Source organism: Aplidium turbinatum, chromosome 4 (assembly GCF_918807975.1).
Source record: "Aplidium turbinatum chromosome 4, kaAplTurb1.1, whole genome shotgun sequence".
In the NCBI taxonomy this organism is placed as follows: domain Eukaryota; kingdom Metazoa; phylum Chordata; class Ascidiacea; order Aplousobranchia; family Polyclinidae; genus Aplidium; species Aplidium turbinatum.
This window is the reverse complement of record NC_137475.1, coordinates 42,892,367-42,909,095: the sequence shown is the minus strand read 5'-3', so window position 1 is coordinate 42,909,095 and position 16,729 is coordinate 42,892,367. Positions and strand designations below refer to the sequence as shown.

At 40.5% G+C, this 16,729-nt stretch overlaps 1 protein-coding gene across 1 annotated transcript in view; it reads right to left on the bottom strand.

The window, feature by feature from the left end:
• The window catches only part of LOC145769200 (midasin-like), a 78,909-nt gene that overhangs the window by 4,407 nt on the left and 57,773 nt on the right, over nucleotides 1-16,729 (bottom strand). Inside the window, exons 67-94 of the mRNA XM_082580790.1 lie at nucleotides 15,975-16,163; nucleotides 15,079-15,317; nucleotides 14,619-14,826; nucleotides 13,117-13,257; nucleotides 12,529-12,703; nucleotides 11,852-11,963; nucleotides 11,265-11,523; nucleotides 10,756-10,917; nucleotides 10,428-10,645; nucleotides 9,797-9,953; nucleotides 8,575-8,706; nucleotides 8,170-8,358; nucleotides 7,679-7,903; nucleotides 7,313-7,425; nucleotides 6,032-6,199; nucleotides 5,362-5,554; nucleotides 4,648-4,742; nucleotides 4,125-4,289; nucleotides 3,568-3,705; nucleotides 3,283-3,401; nucleotides 2,789-2,904; nucleotides 2,574-2,639; nucleotides 2,040-2,287; nucleotides 1,573-1,664; nucleotides 1,186-1,268; nucleotides 683-855; nucleotides 453-568; nucleotides 19-100 (exon numbers count right to left, since the gene is read on the bottom strand). Of these exons, the coding sequence (XP_082436916.1) occupies nucleotides 19-100; nucleotides 453-568; nucleotides 683-855; nucleotides 1,186-1,268; nucleotides 1,573-1,664; nucleotides 2,040-2,287; nucleotides 2,574-2,639; nucleotides 2,789-2,904; nucleotides 3,283-3,401; nucleotides 3,568-3,705; nucleotides 4,125-4,289; nucleotides 4,648-4,742; nucleotides 5,362-5,554; nucleotides 6,032-6,199; nucleotides 7,313-7,425; nucleotides 7,679-7,903; nucleotides 8,170-8,358; nucleotides 8,575-8,706; nucleotides 9,797-9,953; nucleotides 10,428-10,645; nucleotides 10,756-10,917; nucleotides 11,265-11,523; nucleotides 11,852-11,963; nucleotides 12,529-12,703; nucleotides 13,117-13,257; nucleotides 14,619-14,826; nucleotides 15,079-15,317; nucleotides 15,975-16,163 (4,373 nt within the window). The remainder of the gene's footprint in view (nucleotides 1-18; nucleotides 101-452; nucleotides 569-682; nucleotides 856-1,185; nucleotides 1,269-1,572; nucleotides 1,665-2,039; nucleotides 2,288-2,573; nucleotides 2,640-2,788; nucleotides 2,905-3,282; nucleotides 3,402-3,567; nucleotides 3,706-4,124; nucleotides 4,290-4,647; nucleotides 4,743-5,361; nucleotides 5,555-6,031; nucleotides 6,200-7,312; nucleotides 7,426-7,678; nucleotides 7,904-8,169; nucleotides 8,359-8,574; nucleotides 8,707-9,796; nucleotides 9,954-10,427; nucleotides 10,646-10,755; nucleotides 10,918-11,264; nucleotides 11,524-11,851; nucleotides 11,964-12,528; nucleotides 12,704-13,116; nucleotides 13,258-14,618; nucleotides 14,827-15,078; nucleotides 15,318-15,974; nucleotides 16,164-16,729) is intronic.

Here is a 16,729-nt window from a genome sequence, read left to right as displayed (position 1 = left end):
ATCAAAAAAGTTTCGTACCTCTTCTTCATTGTCGTCATCCGCAATAGGCTGTTGGCTAATTTGTTCATCTGTGGCAGCATCTCTTGTTTGAGTGTCATACCTACAAGTATTTAACATGATAAACCACAGGTCATATACCAAGTTTTTATCGTTGAAACTTGTACCTGGTGATAAAGATTCAACTAAAAAGACGACGCTCTTGGTAAGAGTCGAACTTTCGAACCACGCCCTGACGGACTCAGGGTTACCAGTTCCGCAATTTTTGCGCGAAATTGGGCTAGTTTTGGTTTGAAGCGGCGGAAAAATGTTGGCAGTTAGCGGTTGTAATGGTTGTTTTCGTTTTATTTCTAACCAAATTTCACAAAAAATACCATTTCTAGCTAAAAATTTAGTTTTTTGACTTCAACTGGGTGCGCCATGTGTATTACATTAGCGATGAATGAACTACTTACTCTTTGACGTTTTCGGTGATATGTTGATATATCTCCGCGTTCTCGCTTTCTCTGTGTTCAGTTTCATCCGCTTCTTTGATCTCGTCTAAAAGCTTCAGCCGCTTTGGAAGGCAACTCTGCAAGAGATAGCAAACTTGAAAACCACAGAATAGCGCGGCATCTGGCACAAAAGCTCACGAACAAACTTCTTTGTTATTCACGACCACGTTTGATGACGTCACAATGCTCACCGTGGCATCTCCGAGTGTTCGTTTCGAGTCGCTTTGACCAACTTTGTTTTCGTTTTCCGACTGCCGATTTTTGTCTTGGTTGTTGTCGATCACGCTTTGCGTGGTTAAATTTGCTGAGTCATGGCCTTTCTGGTCGGTAGAGGGCGCTGTTCCAGTCGTTTGCTCATCTTTACCTTTCAAAACAAAACTTATATGCAATTGATTGAGTTTCGCTTTTAGCAGCATGATCGTTGCTTACTTCACAGTGTAGATTTTAACGACCTGTTTTAGCCTGATGCTGCGAGTTCGCTGTGGCAATATCGAATTGCACTAGCTTTTGGAACACAGTTCCCTAGTTCGATATTGCCGCAGCGAACTCGCAGCATCAGGCTAAAACAGATCGTTAAAATCTACACTGTGAATAAAACTTATATGACCAGACATGCTATAGCATGTTGTTCATTCCCATAGTCTGCTTACACTGTAAAATTGCATTTAAAAATTTGTAAATAAATATGTCTTACCTTCGTCTTTGGTCTCTTGAGTGGTTTGCTCGTTGGCGTTCTCGCACTGGACAACATCATCTTCAGTGGGGAGGTCTTTAGATCTAACAAGGACACGATCTTAAACTTGTAGCTTTGGCATAAAAGTTTCAACCTTCCACTCGAACTGGAGTGTGATTCATACATTATGCCATAAACAATAAACATGATCAGCATTAGTTTTATCTCTCTGTTTTCAAAATTTACATTAAGTGTACTTCGGGAAGGCAAGGAAGACTATCTTTGTTTTTCCTTCAAGCAAGTTACAAACATAGAAAGTGTCTTTCCATGACACAGTAAGTGTCGAACCCACACCCTAACAAGTATGAGCCAGATGCTCTCCCAGCTCCACCACTCAACCTCATTTACCTTGACGTCTTGTCACGAACTTCCTCCTCTTCAGCTGTGTCTTCCTCCTGAGAAAGCTGAGTTCCAGATGCGGAAGGTTGATCCGGCTCCTTCTATTGGATGATCAAAATATTCGTTTCAAAAGTTCAACAAAAAAGCCGCAAACAAGACGCTTGTATAAGAACAATACATGTTTTGGGAATTACCAAATAAACACAAATACGCATTTTGTGGGTAGAACAATATTAAAACTATCAGGATTAAATTTCCAAAGAGGCTTTCTCAGCTAGAGGATGTATACAATCAGTCCAAACCTTAATAAACCTTTATTGGTGTTGATAACCTACTTTATACATGTACGCACAAATTATTATGGCAAGTAATGGATAACAGTGGGAGATCCTTGTATCTTGTGGCAGCGGAAATCCAGCATAAAGATTTCAAGAAAATCCTTTTAATAATCTAAAGAAGAAAAAGAAATGCTTCACCTGTTGTTTTTCTTCAGTCTCATCATCTTCTTTTTCTTCTTCACTTTCTTTCTTCTCGTTTTCTTGAGTTGCTTTTACCTCTTCCTCCTCATCTCCTTTTTCATCATCTTCTTCTTCCTGAGTCTCTTTGTTTTCAGGATTGGTTTCATTTATCTCGGGCTCCTCCACATCATCACTGTCGTCCTTTCCTTCATCCGACTGATCTTCAATATTTGGATCTTCATCCAGCTCAGTGCCGATGTCATGAGCTTGAAACATAATTTCGTTTAGCAGCCAAGAACTCGCATTAAAATGTTGGCCAGAAACAAGACGTTTGTGTCAAATAGTTCTCATCCATGTTTGTTTATGCTGGCTCTTATTACCATTTATAACTAGCCATAACGTAACAACACGGAAATTGGCAGGTAAAATAAAGACGCAAATCTATAAATTTATACCAGTTTATTTCAGTGGTCTTGCTTGTGCTTTTATGCAAGCTACTTTTTTCAGTGATTATACCAGTTTACTATCATGATATCCGTGGAAGAAATTTACCATCTGTTTCCATTGAATCCTGAACTTCTTCAGATGCCTCTTCTTCATTTTCATTCTCGACTTCTTCTGTTAACAAGATGCATTCGTTTCAAAGCTAAGCCATGCAGGTATGTACTGACCATATTTGGCACAGAAAAGATTATGTTTCCTTTCGCATTTATGAAATCATATTCGCCTACCTCACTACTGGTTTATGACGTAACAATGAAACGTACCTTCTTTTTGTTCATCGTCATTATCTTTCGCTTCGTTTTCGCCGTCCCTTTCAACGTCGTCGGGAAAGTCGAGGGGTTCTGGGGGTTCTTGGGGCTCTTTTTCGTGGGTGTCATCACTACATACATTGTTGATTTTACAATTAACCACTGTTGAAACAGATTACTACAGAAAATCAGCAACATTCATCCATTTATGGCTGGTTTTCTAAATATTAAAAGGAATGAAACGAGACATCCGCAACATAATGACAGTAACAAGTCTGGAGACAACATTGTCTTCACAAATAAACTTCAAATAGCATTACTGCATTATAGCATGGGTTAAAGAAACTTTTTGTCGGGAATGAAGAAAATTGATATAAGAACAAGAAAAGATCGAGCACTATCTGGAGGTGGCAGCGGTGGTGTTATGATGAACAATGTCGCATAATCATAATCACATTTACTCATAGAATAGAAAATCATAACTGGGTTAAATACCGGAAGTGACGTACCGTTCATTGGGATCAAATTCGCTCTGGTCCTCCATGTTTTCTGGCGTTTTTTTTTCCTTTTCCTCTTCATCGTTTCCTTCACCTACCTCGTCATCTTTGGCGGCGAGCTCACTTTGATCCTGAACAGTCACAAGTTAGAAAAAAAATTGGTTCAATGGCCAGTAAATGCTGACAGATTCAAAACTTGCGTTATTTTTTAACATAAATTGACTTGAAGGTTTCGTAAACTGTTCCACTCCAAAATTTGGTATGATGGGATTCCCTAAAAAGGTTAAAAATACTCACAGCATCCATCCCCGCTCCTTTCTCCTCTTTCGTGTCTTTACTTTCTTCCTCATCTTCATCATCTGATCCCCACATCCTTTCATCCAATTTCTCAGTGTCCTCTTCTTTTCCGAGGTCTCCCATCTGCTTATCCAGATCCTGAAATTCCAAACAACGCAAATGTAGAAGTGGTCTATGTAAGCTAGCTCATTCAGCTTCAACCACAAAGTTTTAACTTTTAATAATAAAATAAGAATCCAGCAACTACAAAAATACGACAAAAACAGCGAAAGCTTGATTAAAAAACAATTGCAGCTAAAACAGTTACCATTCACTTTACCATAACTAACACGGAGGAAAATTCCAAGTAGCGATCTTGCTTCACACCACATCACAAATGGTATCAATAGAAGATGATGTTACTGATGTTGATTTCATTTTACCAATTGGTATGACTTTGCAAACGCCTTTAAAGGAGGAGCTCGTCTTGGTTAGATTATGCTTGGTCTTAAAATTAATTTTATTACAAATTTTGTTTTAAAAACCACCTAAAAACACTTTAAAGATTATTAAGCTACCTCCTCTTCATCATCCTCCTCCTCATCACTTTCATTCTTCTCTTCCATTGGAGCGTCATCTTGAAATTTTGCATCAAAGTCATTCGACATTTCGATTGCGTTGTCCTCAGGAGCAACATCTTCATCTTTTTGCTCCTGTGGTTCAGATCCAGGGGCATCCTCAACCTGGACACGGAGGATCATAAATTAAACAATCATCATCATTAAAATCTTTAGGAATGATTATAACCATTGCTAAACATTTTAATGATGATGATTGTTTATTTCATTAATAGCGACGACAGCGTCAGTCGACAAAATGACACGACATCCATCGACAACTCATTACTATGCCCTGACAAAACATTTCAAGGACCTTGAAATTGGACACCAGGCCCCGAAGTTGGCTTCCTTGTCTTTCTGTCCACATAAACAACATCTTTAAGTAGTGCACTGGATGGCAACAAGTAGGCATGATAAGACATTTACTGAGCTAACAATGTAAGAAGATTAACAGCACTTCATAATAAATAGACCACAGCACCTGATTTTCCTCCTCGATTTGATCACTGACGTCTTTCGATCCCTCCCCTTCTCCTATACCGGCATCTTCAACTTCTTTCAATTCTCCTTTGTCGCCTGAACAGACAACTTACATCAACCGATCAGCCTCTGCTGTAACATCCATTATATCAAGTTAACGACTTGGCCTCATAAGAATGGTTAACTGGCGCTATGAAGGGCTCCAGTTCAACACCTCCAGAGAGCACGCTATCTTACTATTTGGTAAGACATTTAATGGCAGGCTCGAAGGTGGAACCTAAGAATAACTTTTTCACCTTCACGTCCACTTAATATGAAATCTTTAGAACCAAGAATGAGCCTCTGGTCTCGGTAAAACAAACTATTTTTTACAACGTAGACTAGATCCACAATGAACACCATGAAAACAAGCAGTGGAAGGAGGTGACAACTAAAGCAAACATGGAATTATACCAGAAATCAAAAGCATCAGTACCATGATAACAACGCTCAAGTACGATCCAACAGCACTTCTAACATTGCTTAAACAAACTCGACCACAATGGCCATTTTCTATTTCCATATCACAACAATACTCAATGATTTCGCTACCATAATAACATGGCAGCTTATGTGAGTCTATAACATTTTGTGATACAAGAAAATAATTCGTTTTCCGATCCCCAGTTTTGAGAGACGCTCTTCATTGGCGTGGTCAGTCAGCAAAGTACAGTACCTGCTAGCTCTTCCTCAAACTCCGCCGGTGGACAAAAACCTTTGCTGGCGACCTCTGCGAAGATGCTGGATAGGACAAAAGTCAGCTTGCAGGTGGAGCGGTGGATGAGGGAAGTGGAGAGCAAAGCATCAGAAGCAAGAGCCTCATACTCCTCAAGGATCGGGAGGAGCGAATAAATAGCCAACGACAAAACCTGAATAATATGTTGTTACACACGCTTGCCAGCATAAAGTGTCAGCCTTTCTGACCGAGGGTTGAGTGCGTCTGACAGGCAATTAAAAGGACATGAGTTTGAAACCCACACAGGGCACGAGGTTGTATATTCGTAAAACACTGAAGACGTTCGTAAAGGTGGACACGAAAATTGGCTTCCTTGCTATTATGTTCACTTAATCTAAACCTTCAACAACGAGGTATAAGCCTTGATAAGACAAAAGAGCATAACAGGTTTCCACAATGCTATAAATTGAAAAACTGTAGTTTCTGAAAGACTGAAGCCGAATGAAGGAAACTGGTCACCGAGCTATCGTTAATGCCAAAGAATTCGTATACTTACAACCTTATCCTCTCATCTCCAAATGTTTGCTGAGTATGGAAATCACTCTTACCTTTAATCCAAAAACCACATACAACAAAACAGCGTTATCGTTGCTCTATAACTCTCCCTTACCGGTTTGCTCTTTTCACATCCCGATATTTTCTTGATGCAGTCAACCACATCCAACAAGCACTCTTTAACTTTTCCTACGTTCAAGTGTCTGAAGTTGTCGTCAGCGCGCCCGTTGATATGCCAGACAAAATGGCTCTCGTACAAACCGTCGTCGGTCAAACTGAAATCCTGAATGGAAAATTGAAAAATATTGAATAAAATCTCTTTCTCTCCAATAGTCCGTCCGGTTAGCTCAGTGGTTACGCGCCCGATTCAAGATCAAGCGGCGCTGGTTCAGTTCTCAGGGTGTGCGCTTGAGCAACGCATTCTAAGGACTGCTCTCCATTCCAGTGGATAGAATAATTTCCCGGCATCAACACTTTAACAACCATCAAAATTCTACTCTGTCAATCTCGGTAACCGGACCTGCGTCACTGATTCAAAGCCCTACAAGTATGCGAAACTGCCACGATCAATCAATCAATCAATTATTGGGAAGAAAGGACAGGCTTTGATAAACCTGTTTGTCCACTGCACTGAATACCCAGTGCTTGTAATATTTCACAGACACATTGATACAGAGCTTTGGAAACTTTGACGTAGCCGGCTGGATTCCTCCCGAAGCCTGCGTTATTGAGAGGTTATTAGCGGACATGCGTTGTTTCCAGTTGCCACAACCATCCAGATGATGATTACGTTTGATAGATTGGCGATCATAGTTTCTAGGTCTCTGTCAATTAAGGGTCTGCTACTATTCGGCGAGTCCAATTTGGCGAGTGCCCTATTCGGCGATTTTTCGATTTTTTTTTTTTAAATATCGGGTACCGTAGCCTAATTATCATTGTCGTTTTTACATTGTTTTAACGTCGCTAAACGTTCAAATAACCCCCTAACCCTTAACCCCCCAATCCTTAACCCTCTAACCCTTAACCCCCTAACCCTTAACCCCTAACCCTTAACCCCCTAACCCTTAACCTCCTAACCCTTAACCTCCTAACCCTTAACCCTTAACCCCCTAACCCTTAACCCCCTAACCTCTAACCCCAACCCTTAACCCTAAAACGGCAATGATAATTACTAGGCTACGGTACCCGATAATTTAAAAAAAAAATTCAAAAAATCGCCGAATAGGGAACTCGCAGAAAAGGGCTCTCGCAGACTCGCCGAAACGGGCCATTCCGGTCAATTAACATGCGTATATGACACCAAAAAAGAATGCATATTGCTTATATTCAAATTTTGGTTTAAAAAAAATTGACCACTATTAAGAACACAAATTATGCCAATGAAGAATAAACTCACATCCATTCCTTCTAAGTTTTTCACCAAGTTTTGCACAGCCAGCATCACTTGAGACAGGAGGCTATTCAATTGATGAAGTGTTACGTCCTGCGATACCAAGGCATCTTGAGTCTCTGTTAAAACATACAACATTAGTGGAAAGACTTCTTCCTGGCCATCAGCACTTGAATATTGCGTTTCGCTAATCATATCGATGTAGCTTTCACTCTAGTCGTAAGACTTCCCATCCGCAATGTGTTCGAAAGTGTAATGAAAGACAATAACGATAGACACAATGTTGTTGATAAAAACTTTGCACTGCGCTGTTGAATATAAAGATATTAAAAAATCCACAATTTTAAATTAAAACTGAAATTGTCTTCGTACTTTTTACGCTTGAGATATGCTGGTAGCATGACTCAACGGTTTTTCTTCCTTGTAAAACATCAGCGATCAAAGGAGAATGAGTCAGCGGATTTTCTGAATGATGAGTAGATGACAGGTCGGCGTTGAAAAGTGACGTCATATCAGCGCAGAACTTAGCGGATGCTTCGCGAAGGTTCCCTATGCTGTCATAGATAGTACTGACGATTGAAGGCAAAAGGAAAACTCCTGTAACGATATGAAAAGGTTCCTTATCAAATAACAGTAAAAATGTGCATACAGATATGAGTCAAGTCAAGATACAAGATACACTCAGTGCATAATCACAAAGAAACAAACACATTTTCCATGTAAGATATTTTGTTAATCCAATTTCTCCACTTCAGTGGATCCAGCACCCATCAAAATCGCATTGTTGCGTGATATGTTAAAACTAAAACAATCCAGACCACAGCTCTAACGCGTACAAAAACACATTGCATTTCTCAAGGTACCCCGTTTCAGCTCCCCTCCTCTTTCGCAAGACTGCTCGATTCTTTGCAGCAGCACGGTTCTTATCTTCTCTGTGACGTCAATTTCTTTTTGAATCGAAGTGAAAATACCTGTCCATACGTCATCGCTTCTCGAACACGTGGCGACTCTTGGAAGAAGAGGTGAAGGCGGGAGGACGATTTCTGGTCCGTCTGGATGGACAATGGACATGATAACATTAACATACAGATCAACAATGAAGACATGCCAGATAGATTAAAATTGACATACCAGTAAACGTGCAGTTCAGCAGCAAATCGAAAGACAATTTCGTATTAGTAAACAAACCTAAGAATCATAAGTAAACAAAATGTAATATCGATTTATCCTCAGAATTAGCAGAACGCAAATCTATATTGAGTTCTTACTCTCTGGTAGCTCGCTTGGAGCAGTCCTACATAACTCCTGGAACTTGGTCAGTGAGCTACGCCATTGATCAGCTGCCTTCTTGCTTGATAAGAGACAGTCGTATGCTTCTTCTTGAAGTGGAAGAGAAGGATCTAATAATTAAACGACAAATAACTGGGTTAAAACAGCACGCCAGGAAATTGAAACTTGCTTTCCAACTACTGTATGAAGGCGGTGACAAGATCAACAAGATAGTTGAGAAAATTTCAAAACAACCCTGAAAAAAAGCCACAAGAATACCAATTATGCTCTCATAAGTGGATTACTCGTTAAAAAAATACGAACGAGAAACCTGAAGCGACAGAGTCGGCACTACTAGGTGACCGCACGGTGGCGCACGAAATCGTATCTACGAAACGTGAATTCCTTTAGAACAAGAAGTTCTATCAAACAAAGGACTTAAGTGCACAATGCCAATGCTTGATTGTGCATTACAAATAAAAATGTTTATCTAGACAATAACTCAACGCCATTTGCAACCATTTCACTTGTAAAAGGTAAAGGTGGTCCCGGTTTGACCCCATCGGTCTAACACTACCAAGACAGGCATGGGTGCGCCTCAACCGTCTCCGTACGGGCGTCGGGCTTTTCCGCTCAACCATGCACCAATGGGGAATGGCCTCTTCCTCCTCCTGTGAATGTGGTGCCGAGGAACAGACCGCAGACCACATCATCAATGACTGCTCCATCTTCAAGCCACCTAATGGAGTGGAAGGTCTGCGTGTCATGGATGACGAAACCAAAGACTGGCTGCTCTCTAGTAGCCTTCCAGTGTAGTCCGGGAACATCGTGAATCTGGGGTGGTAAAAGGATAGACCCTCGGCCCCAGACGCTCACACGACGACGAGGTAAAGGTGGTACTGGTCCCATACTTGATTCAAGTGTCTGGTATAAAAAGACAAGGCTCGGCACTAAGGAGAGTAGAGTAGCCAGTTCCTTTCTCTTGGCCGCCTTTCCTGTAGCAATTATGCCCACCCAATTTATTACACCCTAGGTAGATGTGAGCGATGATTTTAACAACCGGCTGAAGCCGGGAGTCGGACCAGGATTGCATAGTTGGAAAGCCAACGCCTTACCCGTTGTGCCATCCCACCGCCACCACCACCGAAAAACACGTAATTGCAGGTAACACTGTTCTGATAGAGAAGTAAAAGAGTTGGGGTTAAATAATAACTTTCGCACCTTCGCACCCCAAGCACTGGCGCAAATTAGATATTGTTTCCTTCAGCAATGTTCCAACTTCTCTGAGGTCGGTGACATTCTGTCGCTGCTTGATAGCAACGCTGAGCAGGTGGCTGGAGAAACCACTGATGCGGCTGTTGTTCGCACCGCCTACTTCCTATTGAAACAGCAAATAAACGTAACAACACATTAAACAACCGTTAAGAAACAAACTCAATGGCAAGTTGACTTTATTTCATCACAAACACATAAATTGTAGTCGAACAGTGAAAAAAATTTAGGCGTTCATGTGTACAATATCGTCTCTTCAGAAAATTTAGCAAAACACATCTTCTACTGCTTAGAGATAAGAGTGAGAGAGAGATGTTTTTTTGCCCTTCCAACACGAGAAAGCTTAGCCGAGACTCGATAAAGATCGGTCTGTTGAAATACACATGACTAGAAAGCGAAATTGTAATTAAAAATGTAATAGCAAACATTAACGTCATAATACAAAAGTATGGAAACCACATTTTTGGAAGTTTAACGATCCATTTTCGTCTGTTGAAGTTTAACCTTGGTGAGAAAATGCAGCCCTGGTAAGTGATTGAGAATGTGAATGGAATTCATTTGCCAACCGTGCGCCTCTAACCTTGTTTGGCGTCACAAGTGCAGACATCAGGGATGACCATCTTGAAATCATCTTGTAAAAGTATCTCTCGCCAGACAGGATGGAATCGGATGTGACGTCATCGAGATCTGCAGATGCCGCGTCTGTGGCAGCTTCCACAGCGCGCGGCGACGGCGATAACATGATCTCTTTAGACTGGAAAGTTTTCGACCATACCAGGCCCTTCCGGTAAGACAACCCTGCAAAGTATGGAAACCGGAATTTATTACGCTCCACTGTCTTCGTTTAAGCGCCAGTGGGCTATTTCAAATTACTCAATGCGAAGTCACATACGATGATGCGCGCGTACCTAAGAGTCGCAACAGTTTGAAGAGATCCGACAGAGCTCGACGCTTTCTCGCCTGGATGTGCTTCGCTTCTGACAATCGCTTCTTCTGCAACTCCTCGTCACGTGATGTGGGCGTGGCAGGCTCCAGTGTTCGGATAATCTTAAAGTTTTCAATGATGTTCGCTGCAAAAATAAAATCTCTGCATAAAACAGACTCTAAAAAGAGGACCAGCATCTATATTCTATAACTTCTCGGTCAATCAGATCTTTTTTACGTCGATTTAAAATCTGCACACGTTCAATCAAAGTGAAAAATACTGATTTGCAAGCAATAGCTGTAAGCATATTAGTATTGGAAAAAGGTCTAATAATGAAAAAGTTTCAAAGCTGTGGCACCAAAATTTACGCAATGGACTCATTTCAAACCAACAGTTAAGCGTAATTTTCTATTCAGCAGTCAATGATTATAAGAAACGCATTTCGTGTTAAAGAAACATAACAAATGCACCAAAAATCAACAAAATACTTACATGTGTTCTCTTCAAAAGTAATCAGCAGTTGAGGCATAAAAGTATTCGTTTCATGCAACAGAGATTTTCGATGTTGGTTCAGTTTAGACAAGATTGTTGGCAATCTTTGAACTTCACTCGCTTTTGTATCAGAAATGCCAGAAAAAAAGTCACGGATTATACGCGGCAAGTTTTCACTTGGTTTTGAAGCAGATACCATCAAATCGTCGCAGAGGCCCTTCCAGCGTTCACACATCACCAGGCCTTGTGACTGTTCCCCCTATTGAAAGCACAACATGCATGAATTGAACCAATGTGAAACTAACTAAAGTCACTCAACAACACATGATTAGTTCTGGAACGGTCGATGGTAGCCCAGGCACCATGGAAATCACCGCTGTTGAAGAACAAGAACGAAAGCCAAGAGAATTATCCAACAATTTAATAACAAAGAAAATCGTTATTGCGTTCATTGTGGTCATGTACTACGCTCATCTTTGATGGCCAAGTATTCCGCTTAATACGAAATAAAAAAATAACAAACGTAAGTTTGGAGTGCTTGATTTGAATAGCAATGAAACAATGAGAAGGCAATTTCAGACGCAAACCTCCGAAAGTGATGTAAATCCTACAGGAGAGGTGACGAGAACATTCAAGCTGACAGCTTCCAGGAGGGCAGAGGAGAACTTCTTGACGAATTTAAAGAGTGTGCGGTGAGTCCTAAACAAAAGAAGTGGCTCATCACATTAAGGGGTTAAAAAATCAATCGGTTTGAAAGATGTAGGCCAGAAGTAATGTGCGGTAAGTCGTAAATAAAAGAATGTACTCATCACATTGCTTTCATGACAACATCTTTCCTCGCATTTAGTCCAGATCACTGTCTCAATAGTCAAAAAGTGTTCTTCAACCCTTCACCTCAAGAAAAGGATTCATACCAAGGCTACTCGACTGGCGGACCGCGGTCCGAATCCGGACCTTCTAGGTGATGAAGGTGGACCTTCAGCTTTTGGAAGAATAACCTCATTGTCACGTTTCAGGGCTTCTTTAATAGATTTCTACTGGGAGGAAGTATTTTTTACTGTAATTACCCTAGTTGCTGGGGGGCTTCGACTCCCCAACAGTTTCTCAGAAATCCAATTCGAGTTACATTTTACCTACAAAAGTGGTTTGGTACAGATAGTTTAACTTTCGTGGTTGCGTGCCGCTAAAAATATTCAACTTGTCAAACTGGACCTTTGTTAAGATTAGTTGAGTAACCCTGGATTCATAAGAAGAAAGCACCTACTTGTTGACGGACTCCCGCACGGCGTAGAAATTGATGTCATTCCACTTCGCGATTTTGATGAAGTTTTTCAATTCTTTCTCAATTGGATTTCGTAAAGCTTCAATTCGGTCCCGGTTTGACTTAACAAATTGCGTGTAGTAACCATGCAGGTTGAACAGCGCGGCACTGAGAAGGTCTGAAATGTAAAAGAAGTTTGAAATTTGCAATAATTCGGCAAATTTCAATCTCAGCTGGTTACCGACTTCCGCTTTTTACGCTTCAGTCGTTGAAAGTATAGCAGTGTACAAGTGTTGAAGAATGAATACAGAAAATTTTAATAATTCATTATCGGTTAAATCATGATTTAAACCAACAAAAACTTTTCTCAATAGAATCAAAGCAATAATCACGATAAAAACGCGACTGGAATTTAATAGAAATTCAAAGATGAGCGAGCTTTGCTCAATATTCTTGTTGAAAGCCACTAGAAAGAAGACCTCACCAGACAGCAAATCAACGTGATCAAAATTATATTTCCTGAAGTAATTTCGAAACACATACTGGCTAAATTTGCCACAAACCGAAGTCGCGCAACCATAATAGCCTCACCTTTTCCACGCCCCTTGAGCAGACAATGACGATGGAAGACTTCAAGAAGCCTCGTGCGCCCCTCGTATTGTCCAATGTTGGATGATTCCACAAACTTTTGCAAGGAAGTGATTACGTCACACACCAACGCCCGGTAATCCTCTGCAAGATGGTGTAAAGTTCACATTTTAAATAATATTTGGGTGATCAAATGTATAATAATAATATACGTATAAAAACATAACTCAAGGGCAACTCAAATTTCTCGGTCACATCATCAGAAAAGAAGCGTTCGAAGATCTCTGTCTAAGCGGTCGCCTTTCGGGAAACGTGCTCGTGGCAGACAACGAACAACATTTCTATCTAATCTTCAACAAATAAATCAATCAGCCAACCAGGAACACTTTGGAACACTGCACGGCATAGGGAACGCTGGAAAAGTTGACGAACTGAGCATCTAGCTGTAGTTCATTAAAAGCCGCATCGGTTGGCACTGTAGTAGTAGTATTGTAACTACATATTATATTATGACATGTTGTGTATACGGTCGATTCATTCCCATTGTACTTACTGCACTGATGAGGTTTTTAGGCCGAAAGGATGTACCATTGTCTGCGGTTCTATGTATGTTTCATATAACAAACACAACTACTGTGGTAGAGCATCGTACTGTCAAATCAAAAGTTGATAAAAACAAACTATTGGAAAGTTATTTAATGAGCAGTGTACAGAAGTGACAATTACCACCGAATAGTTATCGTTTCAACAAACAGCCTGTCATTGTTTGCTGTTAGTTTTGATATTGTGAGAAATGGTTTTAACGCTCCCAAGTGGCTATTGCACTTTGCATAAAAATTAAAAAAAACAGCTGAAAATACTGTATGTGATGAAGCTTTAGTAGCATGAAATAAGTAATATATTCAACAGCTAGTCAACAAGCAATTACTTGTTGTAGCGTCCGTAGCCGGTCGTTTGGTCGACAGACATTTGGTCGACAGTCATTTGGTCGACAGACATTTGGTCGACAGGACGTTTAGTCGACAAACATTTGATCGACAGACATTTGGTCGACAGGACATTTGGTCGACAGGACATTTGGTCGACAAGACATTTGGTCGACAGGATATTTGGTTAGGGTTAGAGTTGGGGTTAAGGTTAGGGTTAGAGTTAGGGTTAGTTAACCCTAACCCTAAAATGAATCATTCTGTCGACAAAATGTCCAGTCGACCAAATGTCCTGTCGACCACATGTCTTGTCGACCAAATGTCTGTCGACCAAACGTTCTGTCGACCAAATGTCTGTCGACCAAATGACGGTCGACCAAATGACCGGGTACCGTAGCATCAAGTGAACGGGAAGCAACTCTCCAATCATGTCTATCTTAAAGCAGGCCACTGAGTGTCGTGCCAAAGCGGCGTGCTTGCTATAGATGTCGAATCGACGCTTTTCTCAGCGTCGTGCATGGAGCTGGCAAACTACCGATCAGCATACAAGTATCAGCGGAATTCACAAGCAATATATACCTTCGTTCGATTTTGAAAGACAATCTTCGATCAATTGGTAAAGGTAAAACCACCACTTTGTTGTGTCATTCGATGCTTTCAGCTGAGCGTCATCCAATAATTTGTTCCAACTTTTCAATTCCAGACGTCGCCAATCCAGGATGAGATGCGTCACAGCTTCCAAGTGGTTGGCCAACGACACATGATGACTGGCATTCACTTCCCATTCCTAACAAGAAGTTTACCAAAATCCATGATTTGTACAAAAACTTTTTCCGGTATAAAAGAGCAAACGATATCTTAAGATCTCTTAAATACCAACACTATTTGTGCTTTCTATCTAAGTACTAAATCTATCATTTGGAAGCAAATTTATCGTCTGCAAACGTTGAATCAATGCAAGAACCGATTTTGCTGGTTGGGCATCAAAAATAGATTTGCATAAAAAGCAATGTACAAAGACATGAATGTATCATCCCACCTGTGCCTTGGCAAGTAGAAGCTCTAATCCAGTGACGAACTTCATAAGAGGATAAGTAACGGAGAAAGACATAATCCTGTCTATGACGGTGATGAGGATGTTAAGGACAGGGTGGTCAGGCCATTCTGTCAACAACGTGTCCGTGACTGTTGCTCGCATCTCTTCCAAGACCACCAAGCATCTTCCAATTTCAGCAGGTGATCCCTCCGTGTATATGTTCATTGTTTCTCTTTGGATATCTGAATGTTGTGCAAAGCATCAGTTAAATATTACATCACATCTCTCAGTAATGATGACATCACATACGTGTTTGTTTTTATTAAATCTTGAGTTGCAATAAAACTAAACCTTTGTATCATTTAGTTTTGTCTTCTTACTCAAAGCTGTTTGCAGAACTCGGAGAACAAATCAGTTCTTTTTCGACGTTGATTCATCGTCTATGGGCGCTGTGTTGATGTAACTCAGGCAGCTCGCAAATCAGTTCTTTTCAACATTTATTCAACGTGTACCCAGACAGCAAAATTTGTAATTTTTACATTGATTCAACGTCTGCAGAACAATAGCGGATTTTGCTGTCTGTGTATAGACATTATATGCAAGAAATAGTGATTTGTAAGCCGGTTGGGAATATTATCATTCGCTTGTACTTTGTTGGCTGCGTGGACGAGTGGTGAAAACGTTCGAAAGGATGTGGGTTCGACACCGCTCCAAAGCACGCGGCTGTGTCGGCAAAGACACGTAATGGCATGCAAAAATAAAAGGAGTAGCTGACTCGAAGACTATATGTCCCTTCGCTGTTTTCTGTTGTATCTCATTTGTGATCGCAGTGTATACTGTATGTCGTCGCAATGGACGCAAAATAAAACTTGATTATTATTCTTGTGTATTATTAATACCTTGAGAGTTGTCCGAGCCAAGAAACTCTTCCAGTTTGGAGCAGACAACCAGATGGCTCCTCATGAGAGCATGCTCAACTTCTCCTCCATACAATGATCCAAAAACGGGAGCCATGTGAGTTGATGTCATGTAGTGAGAATACAGCATCGGCAGACTGGTCTTTTTTGATGTGGGGGCCGCATCTAAAACTAAATGCAATACAGTGAATGGTGTTCTAAAAATGTAGCAAATCCCCAAACTAAATCTAAACAACCTTCGTAAGTTCGCTTGAAAAATTGAGAGCTTGATTGAAAATTTCGAAAGAATTTTTACAGTTGAACCATAGAGAAATAAAACATAGTAACTTTAGCGGGTTTAGCATACTTTGTTTCACACAAAATATAACATAATTAAAATAAAATAAACTCAAACGTTTTCGACACGTACGTGTGTCCTCGTCAGGAATTAAATCTGCAATACATAAAATGAAAAATCGTAAGATAAATTTGACCATGCACTGTAACTGTAACGACACTCTGGACTGAAAGCACAAACTGAACAAATGATACGAGAATGATTGCGAGTAAATTATGCGGTGGGAAACAGATCACGTGAGGTGTAGACTACAGGCATTTAATCTTGTGTCTGTTATCTCGTGCTCGTTTGGTGAGTTCTGTTGATCAGTTGTTTCAGAAAGAAATCAAGAAATTAAAAAACATGTTTTATTTAAATGGATATCCTTCTCACTTTTTCAATAAAGTCTTAAAGGGATACT